Source organism: Oncorhynchus kisutch, linkage group LG1, assembly GCF_002021735.2.
Source record: "Oncorhynchus kisutch isolate 150728-3 linkage group LG1, Okis_V2, whole genome shotgun sequence".
Lineage (NCBI taxonomy): Eukaryota > Metazoa > Chordata > Actinopteri > Salmoniformes > Salmonidae > Oncorhynchus > Oncorhynchus kisutch.
Genome location: NC_034174.2, coordinates 69958643 through 69981142, shown reverse-complemented (window position 1 = coordinate 69981142; position 22500 = coordinate 69958643). Strand labels below are relative to the sequence as shown.

At 43.6% G+C, this 22500-nt stretch overlaps 1 protein-coding gene across 1 annotated transcript in view; it reads left to right on the top strand.

The window, feature by feature from the left end:
• The window catches only part of LOC109907938 (SH3 and PX domain-containing protein 2A), a 107619-nt gene that overhangs the window by 44326 nt on the left and 40793 nt on the right, over positions 1-22500 (top strand). Inside the window, exons 6-9 of the mRNA XM_031831354.1 lie at positions 12755-12814; positions 16352-16377; positions 16727-16758; positions 19188-19224. Coding sequence (XP_031687214.1) covers positions 12755-12814; positions 16352-16377; positions 16727-16758; positions 19188-19224 — 155 coding nt within the window. The remainder of the gene's footprint in view (positions 1-12754; positions 12815-16351; positions 16378-16726; positions 16759-19187; positions 19225-22500) is intronic.

The following is a 22500-nucleotide window of genomic DNA, read 5'->3' as shown; positions in this document are numbered from 1 at the left end:
TTTTGCACCCTAACAACCACTCATTTGGATTTTAGAAATGCAATTTACAAGTCTATGACTTTGTCGTCCCTCTCTGCGACTGCCGGTCCGTCTGCTGGATAGATTGTCGACAGCAATTCTCTGGTTTGTCCACTAGAGATCAAAGCCTTCTGTAGTTTTAGGTTTTTATAATGGATACGTCAGAGGACCATCCGGAAATGTTCTGAGAGTGGATACGTTTACCAGACTAAAGTATTTGAACAGCTGCAGCCGGTCTTTAGTTTGTAGATTTCTTCACCGTTTCAGCTTGGGGATGATCTTCAAGTTCTCTGGTCTTGTCCTTTTGTAGAGTTATAGTTCAAACCATTTTGCAACATCCGGCTCACGCCTTAGTCTGCTTGGTCTATAGAGTGGTAGCCATTCCAACGTGGGGACCTCATCCCTGTGTTCTCTTGACTATATTTAAATGGCCAAGCATTTCATCATGTAGCGACAGGGCCATGTTTTCTGATCTCAATGGTTGATTATTCAGGTCACAGCTAGAACCACTTTACCCACCGGCAGCAACCCGGCATGTTTTGGTCTATTGTACATTTTGTCGGATGTGGGTTTTATACTGGAGTAGAAAAGGGGGCGTTCCATGTTGCCGATGTAAATGTCTGTGCTCACGGGGTGTGGTCACTGAGTTATAGTTAAAACTTTATATGAAAACAATTCTCTCATTTAGATGGCTAACATCACATTTCATCTTCTCACAAATAGTTTCATATTTAATTATATACGTTCTACAATATTTAGATGTAAATCTGGTAACTGGGAAATGTACACATTCAGAGAAACAGTTATGATGTTCTGCTCTGGTAGTTACATTACAAATCAGTAAGGAATTCGACATGATTGTTCTTTAAGTACCCACAGAGAGTTTCAACTGGTTGGAATACAGAAATATGGTTAGATTATTCAATCTTTTGAGGTTACCTTACTGCAAAACTTTCATTTTGGCAGAGTGAGGAAACGAGTTTCGATATTTACGACCGCTATAAACCCGTGGTGGGAGAGAAAGAGAGAGAGGGGGGGGGCTATGATCCTCACCCAAAAGGGGCACGTCATGACAGTGCGTTATGTGTCTATTGTCCCTCCATTGTCCCTCATCTGTTCCAAAAGAGAGAAAGACCCATGAAGATGTAGATAGATTTAAAATAAAATAAAATGTTATTTGTCACATGCGCCGAATACAACAGTGAAATGCTTACTTACAAGCCCTTAACCAACAATGCTTTAAAGAACAAAAAAGTGTTAAGAAAAAATAGAAAATAAAGTAACTAATAATTAAACAGTAGCAGTAAAATAACAATAGCGAGGCTATATACAGTGGGTACCGGTTAGGTACCGGTTAGTCGAGGTAATTGAGGTAATATGTTCATGTAGGTAGAGTTAAAGTGACTATGCATAGATAATGAACAGAGAGTAGCAGCAGCGTAAAAGAGGGGTCTGGGTAGCCCTTTGATTAGCTGTTCAGGACTCTTATGGCTTGGGGGTAGAATTTTTAAGAAGCCTTTTGGACCTAAACATGGCGATCCGGGACCGCTTGCCGTGCGGTTGCAGAGAGATCAATCTATGACTACAGTGGCTGGAGACAATTTGTAGGGCCTTCTTCATTCACATTGGAGTGGGCCTAGGGTTTCTGGTATAATGGTGTTGATGTGAGCCATGACCAGCCATAAAAGCACTTCATGGCTACAGACGTAAGTGCTACGGTCATTAGTCATTTAGGCAGGTTACCTTAGTGTTCTTGGGCAGAGGGACTATGGTAGTCTGCTTGAAAAATGCTGGTATTACATACTCAAGTCAGGGACAGGTTGAAAATGTCAGTGAAGACACCAGTTGGTCAGTGCATGCTCGGAGTACACGTCCTGGTAATCCGTCTGGCCCTGTGACCTTGTGAATGTTGACCTGTACAAAGGTCTTACTCACATCGGCTACGAAGAGCGTGATTACACAGCCGTCCGGAACAGCTGATGCTCTCATGCATGCTTCATTGTTACTTGCCTCGAAGCGAGCATAGAAGTAATTTAGCTCGTCTGGTAGGCTCGTGTCACTGGGCAGATTGCGGATATTCTTCCCTTTGTAGTCTATAATAGTTTGAAAGCCCTGCCAAATCCGACGTGTGTCGGAGCCGGTGTAGTACAATTTAATCTTAGTCCTGTATTGAAGCTTTGTCTGTTTGATGGTTCGTCGGAGGGCATAGCGGGATTTCTTATAAGCTTCCGGGTTAGATTCCTGCTCCTTGAAAGTGGCAGCTCTACCCTTTAGCTCAATGTGGATGTTGCCTGTAATCCATGGCTTCTGGTTGGGGTATGTGCGTACGGTAACTGTGGGGATGACGTCCTCGATGCACTTATTGATGAAGCCCGTGACTGATGTGGTGTACTCCTCAATGCCATCGGAAGAATCCCGGAACATATTCCAGTCTGTGCTAGCAAAACACTCCTGTAGCTTAGCATCTGCTTCGTCTGACTACTTTCTTATTGACCGAGTCACTGGTGCTTCCTGCTTTAGTTTTTGCTTGTAAGCAGGAATCAGGAGGATAGAATTATGGTCAGATTTGCCAAATGGGGGGCGAGGGAAAGCTATGTACGCGTCTCTGTGTTTGAAGTAAAGGTGCTCTAGAGTTATTTCCCTTCTGGTTGCACATTGAACATGCTGGTAGAAATTAGGTTAAAAGGATTTGAGATTCCCTTCATTAATGTCCCCACCCAAGAGTGTCGCCTCTAGATTATATTTTTCCTGTTTACTTATGGCCGTATACAGCTCATTGAGTTGTGCAGTCTTCGTGCCAGTATTGGTTTGTGGTCGTATATAGAAAGCTACGAAAAATACAGATGAAAACTCTCTTGGTAAATAGTGTGGTCTAAAGCTTATCATGAGATACTCTACCTCAGGCGAGCAAAACCTTCCTTAGATTTTGTGCACCAGTTGTTGTTTACAAATATACATAGACCGCCACCGCTTGTCTTACCAGAGGCCGCTGTTCTAGATAGAACTTGCATGTATGTGTACTTTTGTGCCTGTGTATAATATGGTAGCAGTCTGTCTCTGACTTTGACTACCAGACCATACAACATATCCTCCCTCCTCCTGCTCCATTGTCCCAACTCCCTCTCTTACCTCAGTCAGTGATCTCTCCACCTCCCCCTGTGCCTCCCTCAGGGTTGCCTGTGTAACAGATAGGCCAGTTGAAGCAGCAGACTAACAGCTCCAGCTAACAGCTTTAGCCACTCAACCCTGATGGATAAAGCTACTACTCCCTGCCCCCTGTAATCAATACTGGTATACCCAGAGTATTGGGAGGCCCATAGCATTGTATCCAAAGTGATATGCTCTGTTTCAGCTTTCGAAACAGTGGCGAAAGCACTCTGAACCCAGCCTGGCATACAAACTGATATGTTTGTGTGTGTGTCGGAGCGTAGGGCCCTCCTACTGTGTGTGTTGATTTTCAAACGGAGCGCACGCACGCACACACACACAAACACACACACACACACACACACACACACACACACACACACACACACACACACACACACACACACACACACACACACACACACACACACACACAGAGAGACAGAACGGGCAGCTCACTCCATTTGGACACGGAATTATATTTTGTAATGCTGCTTTGTGTGTATTCATTTCAAAACTGAACGGATCAATGGAAGAATAGAAGTTGAGTAATTGTTTTGCAACAGTGTAACAAGTCAGATTGCTAGTATTGGGGTTTTGATGTTATCTGTGTTGTTAGGTTTGGCATTCGGAGGAATTTGTGTGTGTGTGTGTGTGTGTGTGTGTGTGTGTGTGTGTGTGTGTGTGTGTGTGTGTGTGTGTGTGTGTGTGTGTGTGTGTGTGTGTGTGTGCGTGCGTGCGTGCGTGTACATGAGTATGATGAATAGTCGCAGTCAGTGCAGCAGTCAGTGTGGTGAAATGTGTCCACCTCATCAGTTACTGTAAAAGGAGGAGAGGAAAGGATGAGGAGGAGGGGGAGGAGTGGGGGTGAAGAAGGACCCTAGGGAGGGTATGGGGGTTAGGGGTGGAGGATTGATGGTGTAGAGTTAGCTCTTGAGCTTGACAGTCTAGACAAGAACACTGTCTCACATTGTTGTCTTGCACCCCCTTTCCTTTGTTTGCTGAAGCATGGAGGCCCACCTGAACAAACTGCTGTTAGAATAGGCAAACTGCTGTTAGGCAAACTGCTGTTAGAATGTACTTTATAGTACCTTTCATTAACAAGCCATTAATAATATAATTGATTAGGCATGTGTTGGTTATTAGTAACACCTCCTATAGATACTCCTGTAGTATCCTCTGTTACTCCTACAGTATCCTCTGCTACTCCTGCCGTACCCTCTGCTACTCCTATAGTATCCTCTGTTACTCCTATAGTACCCTCTGCTACTGCTACAGTACCCTCTGCTACTCCTATAGTACCTTCTGATACTCCTACAGTACCCCCTGTTACTCCTATAGTATCCTCTGCTACTCCGATAATATCCTCTGCTACTCCTATAGTACCCTCTGCTACACCTATAGTACCATATGTTTCTCCGATAATACCTTCTGCTACTCCTACAGTACCCTCTATTACTCCTGTAGTACCCTCTGTTACTCCTGCCGTACCCTCTGTTACTCCTGTAGCACCCCCTGTTATTCCTATAGTACCCTATGTTACTCCTGTAATACCCTCTGTCACTGCTGTAGTACCCTCTATTACTCCTGTAGTACCCTCTGTTACTCCTGTAGTACCCTCTGTTACTCCTGCAGTACCCTCTGTTACACCTGTAGTACCCTCTGTTACTCCTATAGTACCCTCTGTTACACCTGTAGTACCCTCTGTTACTCCTATAGTACCCTCTGTTACTCCTGTAGTACCCTCTGTTACTCCTATAGTACCCTCTGTTACTCCTGTAGTACCCTCTGTTACTCCTATAGTACCCTCTGTTACTCCTGTAGTACCCTCTGTTACTCCTATAGTACCCTCTGTTACTCCTGTAGGACCCTCTGCTACACCTATAGTACCATATGTTACTCCGATAATACCTTCTGCTACTCCTACAGTACCCTCTGTTACTCCTCCAGTACCCTCTGTAATCCCTACCGTACCCTCTGTTACTCCTGCCGTACCCTCTGTTACTCCTGTAGTACCCTCTGTTACTCCTGTAGTATCCTCTGTTACTCCTGCCGTACCCTCTGTTACTCATGTAGTACCCTCTGTTACTCCTGTAGTACCATCTGTTACTCCTGCCGTACCCTCTGTTACTCCTGCCGTACCCTCTGTTACTCCTCCAGTACCCTCTGTTACTCCTGTAGTACCCTCTGTTACTCCTGTAGTACCCTCTGTTACTCCTGCCGTACCCTCTGTTACTCCTCCAGTACCCTCTGTTACTCCTGTAGTACCCTCTGTTACTCCTGTAGTACCCTCTGTTACTCCTATAGTACCCTCTGTTACTCCTGCAGTACCCTCTATTACTCCTACAGTACCCTCTGTTACTCCTATAGTACCCTCTGTTACTCCTGCAGTACCCTCTATTACTCCTACAGTACCCTCTGTTACTCCTATAGTACCCTCTGCTACTCCTGCCGTTCACTCTGTTACTCCTGTAGTACCCTATATTACTCCTATAATACCGTCTGTTACTCCTATAGTACCCTCTGTTACTCCTATAGTACCCTCTGTTACTCCTGTAGTACCCTCTGATACTCCTGCAGTACCCTCTGTTACTCCTACAGTATCCTCTGCTACTCCTGCAGTACCCTCTGTTACTCCTACAGTATCCTCTGCTACTCATATAATATCCTCTGCTACTCCTATGGTACCCTCTGCTACCCCTATAGTACCCTATATTACTCCTATAATACCGTCTGTTACTCCTATAGTACCCTCTGCTACTCCTATAGTACCTTGCCTACCAGACTGGTAGTGTTAGGACTGGAACAAGACTACTCCTATAGCTGTTTCAAACTGAATCAAGAGAATGAGTCAAACCTTTCCAAAGGGCACGGCTGCTAAGGTAGATTGAATTCTCAGACCATGATCTGATTCCACTGGGGCCATGTGTCTCTGTACAGTAAGAATCAATCCCACCAATCACATCTTGAAAAGGGCAGACCTTGAGGGATCCAGATGAGTTATAGTCTGTGTGTGAGGTGCAGGGATATAACACCATTGTAAGTTAAACCTAGATTTATGTTTATTTATTTTCCCTTTTGCATTTTAACTATTTGCACATCAGTACAACACTGTATATAGACATAATATGACATTTTAAATGTATTTATTCTTTTGGAACTTTTGTAAGTGTATTGTTCACTGTTGATTTTTTATTGTTGAATTCACTTTGGTTTATTATCTATTTCACTTGCTTTGGCAATGTAAACTAATGTTTCCCATGCCAATAAAGCCCCTTAAATTGACATTGAAATTGATATTAGGGACATCTGCCTGTGAATGGGAGTACTGCAACAGAGAGACAAATTCAAGGCTGATTTCATTGATGTGCCTTAGAATAGCTCAACTTGGTTTTCAAATGAGAGTTCTTCATCTTTTATGTCTTAAATGACATGTACATTCTTTGTTTGTCAAGTCTTTCTCTGTGTCGCGTCAGTCTATCTTTCAGTCTTTATCTCTTACACACCAACACAGCAGTGTCAAAGCCTCAAAACATGTGCAATTCATTTGTTGATCCTTCTCTGCACAAATGAACTTGAAATATATGCTTGTGAGCTTGAGTTTCACCTGGAATCAACCACCAACACATTAAAGACATCTCGAATCTTCACTTTTAAGCATTTCCCTCAAGTACAGCAGCGTGGTCATGTTCATTCCACCAACTCACCACGAGGCGGCGTTCTCCTCTGTGTAAATGGCTCTATCTGGAAACAGCTGTCGAGACCCAGATCAGCTGGAATACAGTGCAGACTGCAGGACTACAGCCAGTGACCCTGTGGCTCCAAACTACAGTAGGGAGAAAAGTGTCCCAGGGGGCTTTCCGTCAGAGATAAATGTGTCCACTGTCTGGTATTTTACTGTTGTTTTTTTTTTCCCTGTCGTTTCTTTCCCCTCTCTGTCATTATTGATGTACATTTTGGCCCCGGGCTGTTCCTGTGAGAGATAGATTTCCAGACACGATTCCTTGTCTTTTCTGATCGTTTTTTAAGATTCTCTCGCTCTTTTCCTCGGTCTGACGTGGGAGGAATTTTCACACTTTCTTTTCGCTGGGATTTAAATGATGGATGAATTTGAATGGAATGGCCATATCCACAGCACCTGTATCGGTGCTCAAACTAGGCTAGACAGTACAGTATTGTCCATCAGCAGATGCACTTAGAATATTGCATTATAATCCCTGTCTGACTGAATGAAGGATGAATGATTTTATACCCTTCAGTTGAATGTCAAATTTGATTGGTCACATACACTTATTTAGCAGATGTTATTGCAGGTGTAAATGCGCGTACAAAGTTGCTTAGGAGCTAAATATGCTAAATACGTCGACACTAACTGACATCACTGCTCAGAACTCACATTGTTCACCACCTTCCTGTAAATAACAACTACAATTCCCTTTGAGAGTGGTCCCAGTCTTCAGTCTTCTTATCAGATTATAACTGGGATAAGTCATGGACTCAAGTGATTGGTCAGCTGTTGGGGCCTCTCCGCAGGCTATGAGCTAAGTAGCATTGTGTTGTCCCAAGTGATGGTGTAAGTCTCCAATCAGACTGGGCCTTTTTGGCTAATTAGAAAGAATGGATGGGGTGTGTGTTAGGGGAGGGGGGTAATTGTGTGTGTATGTGTGTGTGTTTGTGGGGGGGGTAATTGATTCTCTGTACCCTTTTAGGGGAGGGTTGCTAGTGGGCAGACGGAGCTTGAGCCTTGGCCCAATAATTAGGGGGGCGGGGAGGGGAGAGTTGAGGGGTGGTAATATGGTACACATCAGGGATTTAGGGTTCAGGTTAGAGGGGGTTTGGCTAAGGGGGCTGAGGTTCAGATTGGGTTTACTTATGGAGGGAGGGAGAGAGACTTTAACACTGTACATCGACATTTGAAATGTCTCTATTCCTTTGAAACTTTTGTGAGTGTAATGTTTACTGTTCATTTTTGATTGTTCATTTCACTTTTTATAAATGTGATCTATTTAACTTGCTTTGGCAATGTAAACATATATTTCCCATGCCAACAAAGCCCTTTGGACTGTTTTGAGAAGGCAAGAGAGAGGGAGGGGGGAGAGAGAGAGAGAGGAAGGAGGGACAGATTCATTTGGAGAAGTGCACGTTTACCTTCAAAACTCTGGGGGCCATTGGGTGTAATTAGTGCACAGCCGTCATGTTATTACTGTAGCTAAAGACCCCCTCAGTCTTTATCTCTCAGTCTGTTCCAGTTCATACACTGTCAATAAGGAACAGACTGCCTGGTTTGGATAGTCGCACACAGGATTTAAAGACAGTCTCAATTAACTCCTTAACCCTATTTTTGGGCCCTAACCCTTCAATGTTTGTAGATCTGTAAGGTAGAAGCAATATGGTGGAAGTCGTCCCCCCCCCCACTCCACTGCTTATACCCAGACCTTTCAGATCTGAAAATGTTTGTAGGGTTAGGGCCAAGGGGAGGGTTAGGGAGTCATTTGGGACCGGCTGGTACAGAACATAAAAGAGGAATGGAAGGTCTCCATTCACAGCGGTTCAGGAATGGCTTGACCAACCTAGTGTCCTCTCTACTGACCGATATCACAGAGGGTCAGGGGTCACATTTGTTTGACCTGCTAATCAATCAGTCAGTGGATCTGTTTAACTGGCCTCACGGCTTCCTGCGTTCGGTGGTTGAGCGGAGACATGACGTTTGTGTACGTGTGTTATGGCCCTACGGACAGTTTGTCACACACACATTCTTACTGTAATCAGTCGGATTTCACTTTTCGCCCTTGAATCTTTGAGTGACAGGACTTCCTAGACATAAGAAGGTCATTGACCTTTAACTTCTGCTGCCATGTGTGATCAGTCTTCTAAATTTAGCATGGTTGTACAGAAAGAACAAATACTTATTTTGAAATGGAGACAGCATTTGGATTCCCACTGCCTGTAAAGGGGAAACACTAGCCCCCAGAAACCACACACACACCCTCTTGAAATAGTCTACAATATACTTACATATTTTCCCCCCTCCTCTTCCCCTTCCTCTTTCCCTCTGTCCTTAAAATATTTCTCTCATTACGATACATAGGAAGGGAGCAATCTGCCAGAACTCACCGCCTCGCCCCAGAGGGAACAGTATTATTTCAGCCTTGAGTAAACTGGTCGCTAGCCAGAGGGGCCAGACCCCCCCCGCCCCCCTCCTAATGTCTTTCAGATGCATCCCAAAAACCCGGGACCCAAAACTGCCAAAAATAACCATCCCTAGTCCCATTGACCACAAGCCTGACCTGGATGTGAGCTAGCTATTAGCTTAGCGGCTGAGCTAGGCTAAATCCGCTAACGGGCTAATTTAGGTCACTGTTTACTTGAATTTAACGCTAGCTACTGTTTAGCTGCTACTGTAGGCTAATGCTAGGTCAATGGGATAATGTATGTCAATGTTTACACATACTTAACAGTTTGTTGAGTAGATGTATGTGGGCCACTCTGTTGTTGAGGGTTAATGAAATTCCCTAATGCTTAGCTAAGCTCAGGACCATCAAATGATGATAATCAGGGGTGCAACTTTGGTTTTAGAAGTATATACATACATACATACATACATACATACATACAATGGGTGGGTCTAATCCTGTGTGCTGATTGGTTAAAAGCGCTTTCCAACCGGTGTCTGTTCCACAAGTTACCACAGGCAAAAGCTAGACGTTACACTACCTATTTACTCTGTTCCATCTGACTGCACAATCCACCGTGTCATCAGCCCAGGCACTTTATAAACTTCATCTCCACCATAAAAAGCATCTAGACATGATCTCACATTTCTTTTAGACTGACATTTAGTTTTCAACAACAGAGATTTTTATAAACCTTGCTGTCTATCTCTCCAACATTTGCAACATTGTTTCAGTAGTCAGATTCCATCTCCTGCTGTCCCATAGTAATGAACGTGTTGGGAGTCGGGACGGGACAGACGGGCAGTGTTTCTCAGCCATTCGAAATCATGAATCAGCTGGCATCATTTGTATGGATATATCCCCAAAAATATCAATTGAAAAAAGGTCAAACGAAACACAGCTAATTTGCTGTCTTTCCAGCTTCAGTTTGAAGTGATTGTGTTGCTCCAGCTGTGTTGTTGGCTAGCTCCTCTGAACAACAGTGTTGTGACGAGTGAGCACAGTTTCTATGCCTGGAGAAATCACCACTCATTAGCTCCTTGTTATGGATGTATCCAAATAAATGTCACATGTCCACCCCCGTCCCCAGTGAAAGTTGTGCCCCTGATGATAATACACCTCAAAGTGTTTTAAAAAAAAAACTGAATCGAAACACACACAGTATCGATTTAACCAGGAGACTGTTTTTGTTCTCACGGATGAAGGGTTATTAGTTAGCTACTGTAAGTGTGTCATCGTTGATCCATCCATGTAATAGTCGTTCTATTTCCATGGATCCATCTATCTCACTCAACACGATGATGATGCACAGCATTGCTAATAGAAAGAACTGGACAGAAATTCCAAAGCTGGAGTTGCTGGTTGTGGTCGATGCACATGGACATTTACAGTTGGACGAAAAAGTGCTTACACAGTTGACTTTTCTTGATTTTGACATCTTTATAAGATGTTCAGGACAGGTTTACCTTGTAAATGAAGCTCAGCAGGCATTGTTTAACAGTCTCCAGGGTAGAGGAGTACAATTAAGTACTTTTCAGCCTGCTGCGGTGTTCGACCAAACAAGCACTTTCGTTACTACACAGCGTGAAACATGGAAGGCAGTTTACTTGTACTATTTATACAAGTTAAGTATTGATTGAGTAAGTATTTTAGTATTTTAAGTGCTTAAAAAGATATTCAACTTGAAAATATGTCCCTGATGTTCCTCTCCTCTCCTCTCCTCTCCTCTCCTCTCCTCTCCTCTCCTCTCCTCTCCTCTCCTCTCCTCTCCTCTCCTCTCCTCTCCTCTCCTCTCCTCTCCTCTCCTCCCCCTCCACTATTTAGGTTTTGACTGTCAACCTGTGAGCCTTCCCTCTGTGTCTGTGTAGTTTTAAAGGCCCTGGTAACCCACTACCCCTAGCTCAGGTCACATTGTGTTGTAAACTCTGTAAGTGAGACCTCTTCTCCTGTTAACTCTCCAACACTGGGGACTGGCATAGCTAGGTGGGTCTTTGTAATGGGGTTATAGGTAGACAGCACTGACAGTACACAAGTGTAGAGTAGTGTTTTTAAGTAGTGTTCAATACAAAACAGATGTTGCCGAGTTGAATTGTGAGATTATTATAGAAATATGTACTAAATAATAATAGAATTACAGAATATAGAATCATGGAATTATATAGTGTAAAATGATAGAAATATGTAGAATTGGTGTTGTTGTTCTATGTGGGTATATCTATATTGACATGTATATCTGGATGTCTATAGAAGCGTAGCAGTGGATCCTAAGAAAGTGAACATGCCCATTGAAAATTCTGGAAGTCTCTATCACCCATAAAGAAGAGGATATTGGCAGCATTGCCAACACTGCAGCAGGCAGGACCAAGGACAGAAAAAGCAAATATCCTGCTAGCTGGTGCAATAATTCTCCTTCCACAAATGATTTCCATTAAAATCCCAGCTCTAACTATAGTCTCACTGTCAGCTGAATACAATAGCCTCAGTTGTTTCTCTTTAGCTGGAGGGTCGTCTGCCCAGAGCGGCTGATCACTGATGACACCAGGGTAGGAGCTAGAGTCCGTCCGGTCACAATGGTCAGTATTCTGACCCAACCTGGCTGGCCATTAGAACAATATAAGGGCATTATTCATGATCCTCTGTGGAGAGCTACAAAGAGGCTAATTGAGGCAGGGCATTGACTCTGAAAGGGCTATCATGCCTTTATGCCACTAGGGAGGTAGAGAGAGATGACTACAGACCTTAGATTGGTTATCTGGTCTCGGTGAAGTGTGTGTGTGTGTTCACTCACAGCGACAGCCCAGGATAATCATTTCCTTAACCCCTCATTAAAAATACCACCAACTGCATCGTCATCCTGATGAAACACCAAGCTGTTCCAAGCATCATTCTGCCCTCTGCAGTTAACACACACACACACACACACACACACACACACACACACACCCATTCTGCAGGGCTAGCTCCGCTCCGCAGTCCGCATGTCCTTAATTTAGCCGTAGTTTAGCTGGCAACATAAACCAATAATAATCCATTAAGAAGACTTAAACAGATCCTCCCTCTTTTTCTCTCTGATGGAGGAAACAAGAAAAGGGGGGTTGAAGAGGAGGAGGGAGGGAGGATGGTGGTGCTGTTTCAAACGTCACATGACCAGGTTGTCAGTTGGCCCTACTCATTCCTCTCTCTCTCTCTCTCTCTCTCTCTCTCTCTTTCTCTGTGTCTCTCTTTCACATACATACTCTCATACTCGCTCACTCACTCCTTTCACACACACACACACACGCCTCTCTCCGTCTCTGAGCTGTGTGTGTGTATGTTAACGAGGTCAAGGAGTGACAGACACCCTATGTGTGTCTCCTCTGTGCTGCTGTCCTTCACTTGACTCTCATCATGTCCCTCTGTTCTTGCTTCTTTTTTAGGGACTATGGATCATCCAAGCGCAAATCAGGTAAGCCTTTCCACCACCCTATTGATTTAAAGTGTCTTCATGTTTTCTACAGTATGTATGTTGTAAGACATTGTAATGCTGTCTATCCTCTACAGGGTAATTGATTGACTTAAGTAGATGGAGGGAAACCTTACCCCCCTTCTTCTTCGTTCCTGTAGCACTGAATGATCTGTCATCCTGGTGAATGGTACTTGTCACACAGCGTGATCTAACTTTCCCTTTAACTGTCGCTTTCATGTCTATCTGTCAATGTGGGTTTTGTTTACTTGTCCGCTAACGGAACAGAACAGTGACCGACTGTTGACCAGTGTTTTTTGGATGTGTTCCAACTGAACAAACCCTCTGTATAGCCTCTCCTTGCCTTGAACCCTGGGTGGGGTCGATAAAGTATTGAAACTCCTGGGGATGTCTCAGGAAGGACAGCCGTTTGATGTTCCTGTTCTGTCTGCCAGGATTCATTATTTTCTGTTGTGGGGATTACATCCTAAACGGCATCTTATTCTCATTATAGTGCGTTACTTTTGTCCCGAGCCCTAAGGTCAAAGGTAGTGCACTATAAAGGGAATAGGGAGCCGTTTAGGGCACAGCCATGGTCAAAGCCATTCAAATATGTCTTGGCTGTGGGTTTGGTTTTCAGGCATAGAGATAGCTTTGTATGACATATGCATTAAATGAATGTAGAGTGTGAAGGATGCTGGGGCAGATCCTAAGATCCTAGAGGGAGACACCATTGTGTATACTGTATCACTACTGTATTGGAAAGTGGGTGGGTTAGCCTGGTTCCAGATTTGTTTGTGCTGTCTTGCCAACTCCCATGGTCAATGAGTTGGCTGGACAAATCTGTGACTCGGCTGGATGGGTGTATGTGTGTGGTAGAGCATGTGACTTCCTCTTACTGTATACTAGGCTATTCAATATGACTGAACAATGGAATATGAGCTTGTTCAGTGGGTCAGATATACACTCTGACTAAGCTGTTTATCCACATGTTCATACTTAAAAAGGTTTTCAGGTAGACATTAGCCATCTTAACTTGATAGCATGGGGATGTTATAGAAATAGTTGCTTAGCCATAGGATAAGATGCACGTGCGTGAGTCACCATTATCAAATCATAAGTTTAATGGTTGCGTACACAGATTTGCAGATGTTATCGCAGGGGTAGCGAAATGCTTATGGCGAAGTTAGCTAGGAGCTAGAAACTGGGTGATTGTGTCTATTAGCGCCATCTTATCCGTGCTATGTGCATCTTAAAGGGATAGCTCAACCAATATGTACATCTTAAAGGGATAGCTCAACCAATATGTACATCTTAAAGGGATAGCTCAACCAATATGTGCTTCTTAAAGGGATAGCTCAACCAATATGTGCTTCTTAAAGGGATAGCTCAACCAATATGTGCTTCTTAAAGGGATAGCTCAACCAATATGTACATCTTAAAGGGATAGCTCAACCAATATGTACATCTTAAAGGGATAGCTCAACCAATATGTACATCTTAAAGGGATAACTCAACCAATATATGCTTCTTAAAGGGATAGCTCAACCAATATGTGCTTCTTAAAGGGATAGCTCAACCAATATGTGCTTCTTAAAGGGATAGCTCAACCAATATGTACATCTTAAAGGGATAGCTCAACCAATATGTACATCTTAAAGGGATAGCTCAACCAATATGTACATCTTAAAGGGATAGCTCAACCAATATGTGCTTCTTAAAGGGATAGCTCAACCAATATGTGCATCTTAAAGGGATAGCTCAACCAATATGTGCTTCTTAAAGGGATAGTTCAGCCGTATCCATGCTAATATTGGATTTCTATAGGTTTAGAAAATGCTAGCTAGCTAAATAAGCGGTTGGTGACAGTGGCTAAATAAACAAAACAAACAAAACAAAAGCATGGATTGCGCTCTGTTCTGTAGATTTTTGTCATTGAGGTGAACTATCCCTTTTAATATCTCTCTTTCCCACACACAGAGGTTGGGAGAGTGAAGGCAGAAGCACACGTCAGACTTTTGCATGAATTTTTAAATAGAAAAGAGCAGGAAATGCTTTGTGGTTAATGATCAATGACATTTGCCTTCTTTCTGAAGCCTAAAAGGCAACTTTTTGATAGTTTAGTAGTGGCTGACTGCCCATATCTACAAGCCAATATGATTTTCAGATTGTTTGTTATATTGCATGGTGATATCAGGGTGCTTTGCAGTAATATTATACTGTAATGATTTACCTTCAACTTGTTTTCCTTCTAACTTTGGTCTTACTTTGTTTCCCATCTGTTTTTAAAATCAGTTCCAACATGCTTCAAGAACACTGAGTTTAATCAGAATGACTAATAGCAGTTAATCAAAGTCAATCATCATTTGCTAAATGTAACCGACAAGTTGTTTGGAGCATAGAACACGAACCCAACGAACTTCCTTAAACTATCTGGTTCGCCAATTCCCCGAATGAGATCACATATATTTGATTAAATCATTTTCTTTCCCTTTACCAGAACCCTCATTTAATTTCCTTGGAAACTGACTGCTTTACATGAGATATAAGACATTGGTGCCTATTCCTCATCCACTTCCTGAGTGCTGATCTAGGATCAGTCTAGCCTTTTAGATCATACTGAATGAGATTACATGGACAGCGAGGACCTGATCCTAGATCAGCACTCATCTTACAGATGTTTTATGAATTCGGGCCTTTTGTTTCGGCTGAGGAACAGGTGGTTTGGTGTATCTGCAATGACAGTAAGATTAATGGTTTGAGATCTTAGCCGGTTGGCATCAGATCCAATGATCCCTTTGTGATTAAGTGGTTACTTTAGTCCATCTGTCTGTCAAGATGATGTTTTGTCTGGATGGACAGACAGTAAGTTCAGGAGTTCACCCATCTGACAGGTTGTTGCATATTGGGATCCCCATTTGCTTTTGCCGAAGCAGCAGCTATTCTTCCTGGCATCCACACAAAAACATCAACCACGACAATAACACGGATACACTGATAGACAAGAACAGTCACACAAATGGGAAATACAAAACAATACAACTAAAGAATAATGTGTGTTGAGAGTGTGTGTGTGTGTGTGTGTGTGTGTGTGTGTGTGTGTGTGTGTGTCATGACCTGACAAGGGAAACTCTGTAACCTAGTTAGAGCCTCAGGGTAATGTTTATTTCTGGTCAGGTCCAGTGGGCAGGAAAAGTCCTAGCCTGCCCATTATGTGAAGGGAGGCTGGGGCTTCAGGAATCCCATGATAGGCTGGTGCTGCTACATGTCCAATGGATATCGACCAATAATGGTATCTCTTTGCATATGAAAGATAGTCTCGCCATATCTTCCCGACCCAGGATGTGAACTCGAAACCCTCTAATCACAAAGGGATCATTGGATCTGATGCCAACCGGCTAAGATCTCAAACCATTAATCTTACTGTCATTGCAGATACACCAAACCACCTGTTCCGCATATAGGTTCCCTGAACTTTAAACCCCATCACTGTCGTTCGTTCCTCAGCAGGAATCAACATAGGAGGGAGTGACTCTCTTAGCTGTATATTACAACCAGTAGTTAACATGAGGGACATGGTTATAGTAGCACGCTACTGTAGTTTGTGGTGCGTTTCATTTGAGTTTTTATCTGCAGTATAAGTCTAGAGTAGTGACATAGTGTTAGCCTTCCCATAGACTCTGTTTACAGTATGGTCTGCATGGCTCCATGTCTGCATAGCCACAAAATTGCATGGAGTTAGTTACAGCACATAGGCTACACCACTAACTGATCACATGACCTTTTCCAAGTTAATACTGATTCCTCTATTAACCTTGGATGTTTCATTCAGCTTTTACACAACATTCGTCCCTTTATACCAATTTGACATTTACTTTCTTCACTTATCAGCTTAATCTCCATAGTGGGGGTTTAATCCTCATATTAAAACCCGAAACCTCCCCAGTCCAGATGAAGACCTCTGAGGTAGTAAAGGCTGTGAGGAAAATAAAGGTCAGAAGTGGATGGGAGGGGGTCCCCTCCTTCCCTCCCCGTCAGTCCTAGAGAGTTTTCTGCCTTGCATGTGAAGGCCAGATGTAGTGAACAGAGGCTGCTTCCCAAATGCCGTCCTATTCCCTTTATAGTGCACTACTTTTAAGCAGGACTCGTAGGGCACTGGTCAAAAGTGGTCCGCTATGGAGAATAGTGTGCCATTTGGGATGCCAACCAGAGTGAATGTGGAGGCCAGGGGTTGAAAGAGAACGTCAGTCTGAATACAGTCCCTGGTCTAGTGTTTACGTGGCATCCCGCATCAGATTCCATCGTGATGTAGAAATGCCTAATAGGGTTTACGTGGGGACTGCCGGGCTGGGGAGAGGGGGGGGGGGGCGTAACACAAGGAAGAAGACAACACCACGTGGTTATGACAGCTCATCCACTCAAGAAACAACAAATGTAGTCATTCTTCCTGCCTCACTAGGACCTTGTCATTCTCTGCATTGAACCTCATCACACAGCTCTTTAAGTGTCAGCGTATCATCCTCTGCTATTATCATCCTCTGCTATTATCATCCTCTGCTATTATCATCCCTTTGTCTGTATGTCAAGATACAGCTGAATAATGTGCTTCTAGAAAACCCATAGCTAGGGCCCCCCGAGTGGCGCAGTGCTCTAAGGCACTGCATCGCGGTGCTTGAGGCATCACTACGGACCCCGGATTTGATCCCAGGGTTCGTCTCCCGGTCCGCGACCCATGAGGCGGCGCACAATTGGCCCAGTGTCACCCGGGTTAGGGGAGGTTTTGGCCGGTCGGGATGTCCTTGTCCCATTGCACTCTAGCGATTCCTTGTGGCGGTCAAGCGACTCCACGCTGACTTCGGTCGCCAGTTGCACAGTGGCTCTCGAACTTCGCCTCTCCCGAGTCTGTACGGGAGTTACAGCGATGGGACAACACTGTAACTACCAATTGGATATCACGGAAAAAGGGTGTAAAAAGTACAAAATAAATATATAAAATTAAAGTAAGAAAACCTATAGCTCTTTCACCCAACATTGGCTGCAGTGAGTGCAGTCATAACGCAGTGCTGGGAGTGCAGTCATAACGCAGTGCAGTGAGTGCAGTCATAAGCCAGTGCAGTGACAATACAAGCAGACAGTCCAACAATGCCCAACATTAAGAGATATTTGCTCTCTATTGTAGAGGTTGGCTTGGAGAGTGTAGCTGCGTTTGCTTAGCTCTTGTGTCTGCCGAGGTCTCTCCCAAAGAGAAATGAGAAAGATAAATGTTTTAGCAGCCAGATCCCACTGTGACTGAGTGACGTGACTCAAAACAGAAGGAGAGAGAGAGAGAGGGGAGGGATGGCGAGAGAGTGAGAAATGGAGAGAGAGAACCAAACACAGTCCCAGTCTAAATAGAAAGAGAAAGAGGGTGGAGACATCAACTATATATTCAGGCAAACGGCAAAAGAAGCACAATTGAAATTGACAAAAAACAAAACAAAAATGACCACAGATGACAACTGGTTTGATGCAGATTGTAAAATTATAAGGAAAAAACTTAGAACACTATCCAACCAAAAGCACAGAGACCCAAATAATGGTGAATTACGCCTTCATTACTGTGAGACTTTAAAACTCTATAAACGTACACTCAGAACCAAACAAGCACAGTACAACAGCAAGCAGCTGACACTAATTGAGGAGTCCATAAAGACACAACTTCTGGCAAAATTGGCAAAAACGGAAAAAATCTTAACAAGAGGATTTAGCGATACAAAATGGTGACATACCCATTTAAAAACACTCTAAAACACCGTTCAAATTGACACAAACGCAGAACAACACCAAATTCGTGGGAAGTTGAATGGATTAGAAAAAGCTATAAAGGACAATCAAAATCCACTGGACTCCCCAATTACTGACCAGGAGCTCTATAAGACACTTCAGGCTCTCAAATTTAAAAGTAATGCGGACCTGATGGCATCCTAAATGAGATGCTCAAACTCACTAGTGCAACATTTCAATTGGCTATATTAAAACTGTTTAATTTGATCCTGAGTGTAGGTTATTTCCCTGACATCTGGAATCAAGGACTCATAACCCCAATCTTTAAGAACGGAGCCAAATTTGACCCTAACAATTACAGAGGCATTTGTGTGAAAAGTAACCTGGGGAAGGTTTTCTGTAGTATTATAAATGTAAGAGTTCTAAACTTCCTTAATAAGCACAATTTCTTGAGTAAAAGCCAAATTGGATTTATACCAAAACATCGCACAACTGATAATATTTACACCCGATACACCCTGATAGATAAACATGTCCACCAAAATAATACCAAAATTTACGCTTGCTTTATCGACTTCCAAAAAGCATTTGATTCTATTTGGCTTACAGGACTGTTCTACAAAGTTATTGAAAGTGGAGTAGAGGGTAAAACATATGACATAATTAAATCAAAGTATACTGGCAATACGTGCAGCATTAAAATTGGTAAGAAAAAAACTGAATTCTTTAACCAGATGGGGGGCCTTCGTCAGGGTTGCAATCTGAGCCCTGCACTCTTCAATATTTACATTAACGAATTGGCCACTATTCTAGAAAAAAAACTCAGCCCCTGGTGTTAGTCTCCACATTTTAGAAGTTATATGTCTACTCTTTGCAGATTACCTATGCCTGCTGTCACCCACAGCACATGGCCTACAGCAGAGCCTGGACCTGCTAGAGCAGTACTGCCAGACAGGGGCCCTGGCATTAAACCCCAAAAAGACTAAAATAATAATTTTCCAGAGAAGATCCAGATCTCAGGGAACTAGACCAAGTTCTCAATTGGTACACAATATATAGAGTACTGTACACACTACAATTACTTAGGTTTAAAAATAAGCTCAACTGGACACCTTAATGAGGCAGTGAATGAGCTGAGAGAGAAAGCACGCAGGGCATTCTACGCCATTAAAAAGCTAATTCAAATTGAAATTTGGCTAAAACTAATTGATTATGTCATTGAACCAATTGCACTTTATGGCAGCGAGGTGTGGGGTCCACTTGCAAAACAAGATTTAATCAAATGGGACAAACACCCCATTGAAACCCTGCATGCAGAGTTCTGTAAGATTCTCCTACATGTCCCGAGGAAAACTACAACCAATAAATGCAGGGCAGAATTAGGCCAATATCCACTAATAATAAAAACTCAAAAAAGAGCAATTAAGTTTTGGAAACATCTAAAATACAGTGACCCCCCTCATATCATTACCAAGCACTGCAATGCCAAGAGCTGAGCAAAGAAAAGTCCCCTCATCCAGCTGGTCCTGGGGCTGAGTTCACATACTTGTTCTACTAACACACGGAAACCTCAGGACCAGAACATCCAATCAATCAGGATAAACCAAATTACAACACAGTCAAAACAAAACTATATTGCTTATTGTGAAACACAAACACAAGCACAAAGCAGAATGCTTTGTGAGTGTCATTTCCCCAAATATGAAACCCTTATTCAAGGTTTCAAAGACCTCTCTGATGAGAGTAAGCTACCCGGCCTGTTGGGGGAGGACGCAGAGAGCTGTGGGTTGGCAGCGCACTACATTGCTGCCTGCCATAAGTTGAGGGACAGTGTCTGACAGACCAATCAACCTGCACATGTACTCTACTGTATGCTTAATGTTATTGTTGAATGTATGGTCATTTTGACCCTTGGTTATTGTTGTTACTGTTGTTATTGTTGTTACTGTTGTTATTGTTGTTACTGTTGTCCCGCTGACAGTTTTGATTCTCAGTTTTATTTTTTTTTACATTATAAATATCCAAAATAAGCTTTGGCAATATGTACATTGTTACGTCATGCCAATAAAATGAATTGAATTGAATTGAATAGAGAGAGAGCGAGAGAGAGAGAGCAATAGAGAGAGAGCGAGAGAGAGAGAGCAATAGAGAGAGAGAGAGAGTGAGAGAGAGATAGAGAGAGTGATAGAGAGAGCGAGAGAGAGAGCGATAGAGAGAGAGAGAGAGAGAGAAAGTGATAGAGAGAGAGCGATAGAGAGAGAGAGAGAGAGAGAGAGAGAGAGAGTGATAGATAGATAGATAGGAAACAGACCAGACTGCTAAACAGATGTAGCTTGAGCTATTTGGCCTCACCCCTCTCTCTGTCCACCCACACTCTGTGACTCCAGCTGGGTGAGTTAGCGACTATTTTGTCACCACTAATGGCCGTTCCACACCAGTATTTTGTCATCACCACCGCCAGTGTTTGTCATTGCTAATGGTTAGCATCACTCTCGGTTTGCGATTGTCATTGTGATCAATGTGAGTGGTTGGTTCACATTTGGGTGTCGACGCAATAATGGTTCGTAGTTATTTGCTGCTTCTAGCCGTAGTCTTGTCATTAGCAATGGCTGTCTTGTCTGTTATCCTTGTTTGTCATTGTGAATGGTTGTCTCACAGTTGGATACTGTGTCTTCACTGTTAACTGCTGTCGTCTCCAAATTGGTTAGCCAGTACTTTGTTTCTAGCTGTTTTTCTAGTCTTGGCATTGGTTGACAAGTGGTTGTCACTTCTTTCCGGACACATCCTGATGTGTGCTGACAGCAAGCTCTGTGAGGTACCGTCACTAGGCCCAGCATGCTAGAGTCTCTCTTTGGTTTGACTCACATGATTTTATGTTATGAAGGCATCTTGGAAATGGGGCTTGTTATTTTGGCATCAAAATCCTCCAGACAGATTCCAACACTTAATGTGTTGTGACATCTGTTGCGAAATGTATTGTAATGTTTTTAAAATGGTCTATGACTGTCTTAACTTTGCTGGACACCAGGACGAGTAGCTGCTGCCCTTGCAGCTATTGGGGGATCCATAATAAATACAAATACAACTGAACTTCGACCAGACAAGCTGTCTCAATGTTTTTCAGTCAAAACATATTTCACATTTTCTCTTCTCTGCTTGAAAGCTTCTAGTATAGAGTGATTGTTGGTGGAGGGATGAGTGATTACAGGGGGATGGATGAAAGAGAGAGAGAGAGAGAGAGAAGGAGGGGGGAGAGAGAGACAGAGAGAAGGAGGGGGGAGAGAGAGACAGAGAGAAGGAGGGGGGAGAGAGAGACAGAGAGAAGGAGGGGGGAGAGAGAGACAGAGGAGGAGGGGGGAGAGAGAGAGAAGGAGGGGGAGAGAGAGACAGAGAGAGAAGGAGGGGGGGAGAGAGAGACAGAGAGAAGGAGGGGGGAGAGAGACAGAGATAAGGAGGAGGGAGAGAGAGACAGAGAGAAGGAGGGGGTAGAGAGAGACAGAGAGAAGGATGGGGGGAGGGGAGAGACATAGAGAAGGAGGGGGGGGGGCAGAGAGAAGGATGGGGGAGGGGAGAGACATAGAGAAGGAGGGGGGGAGACAGAGAGAAGGATGGGGAGAGAGAGACAGAGAAAAGGAGGGGGAGAGAGAGACAGAGAAAAGAGGGGGAGCGAGAGACAGAGAGAAGGAGGGGGGAGAGAGACAGAGAGAAGGAGGGGGAGAGAGAGACAGAGAAAAGGAGGGGGGAGAGAGAGACAGAGAGAAGGAAGGGGGAGAGAGACAGAGAGAAGGAGGGGGGAGAGAGACAGAGAGAAGGAGGGGGGAGAGAGAGACAGAGAGAAGGAGGGGGGAGAGAGACAGAAGGAGGGGTGAGAGAGAGACCGAGTGAAGGAGGGGGGAGACGAGGAGACAGAGAGAAGGAGGAGGAGAGAGAGACAGATAGAAGGAGGGGGGAGAGAGC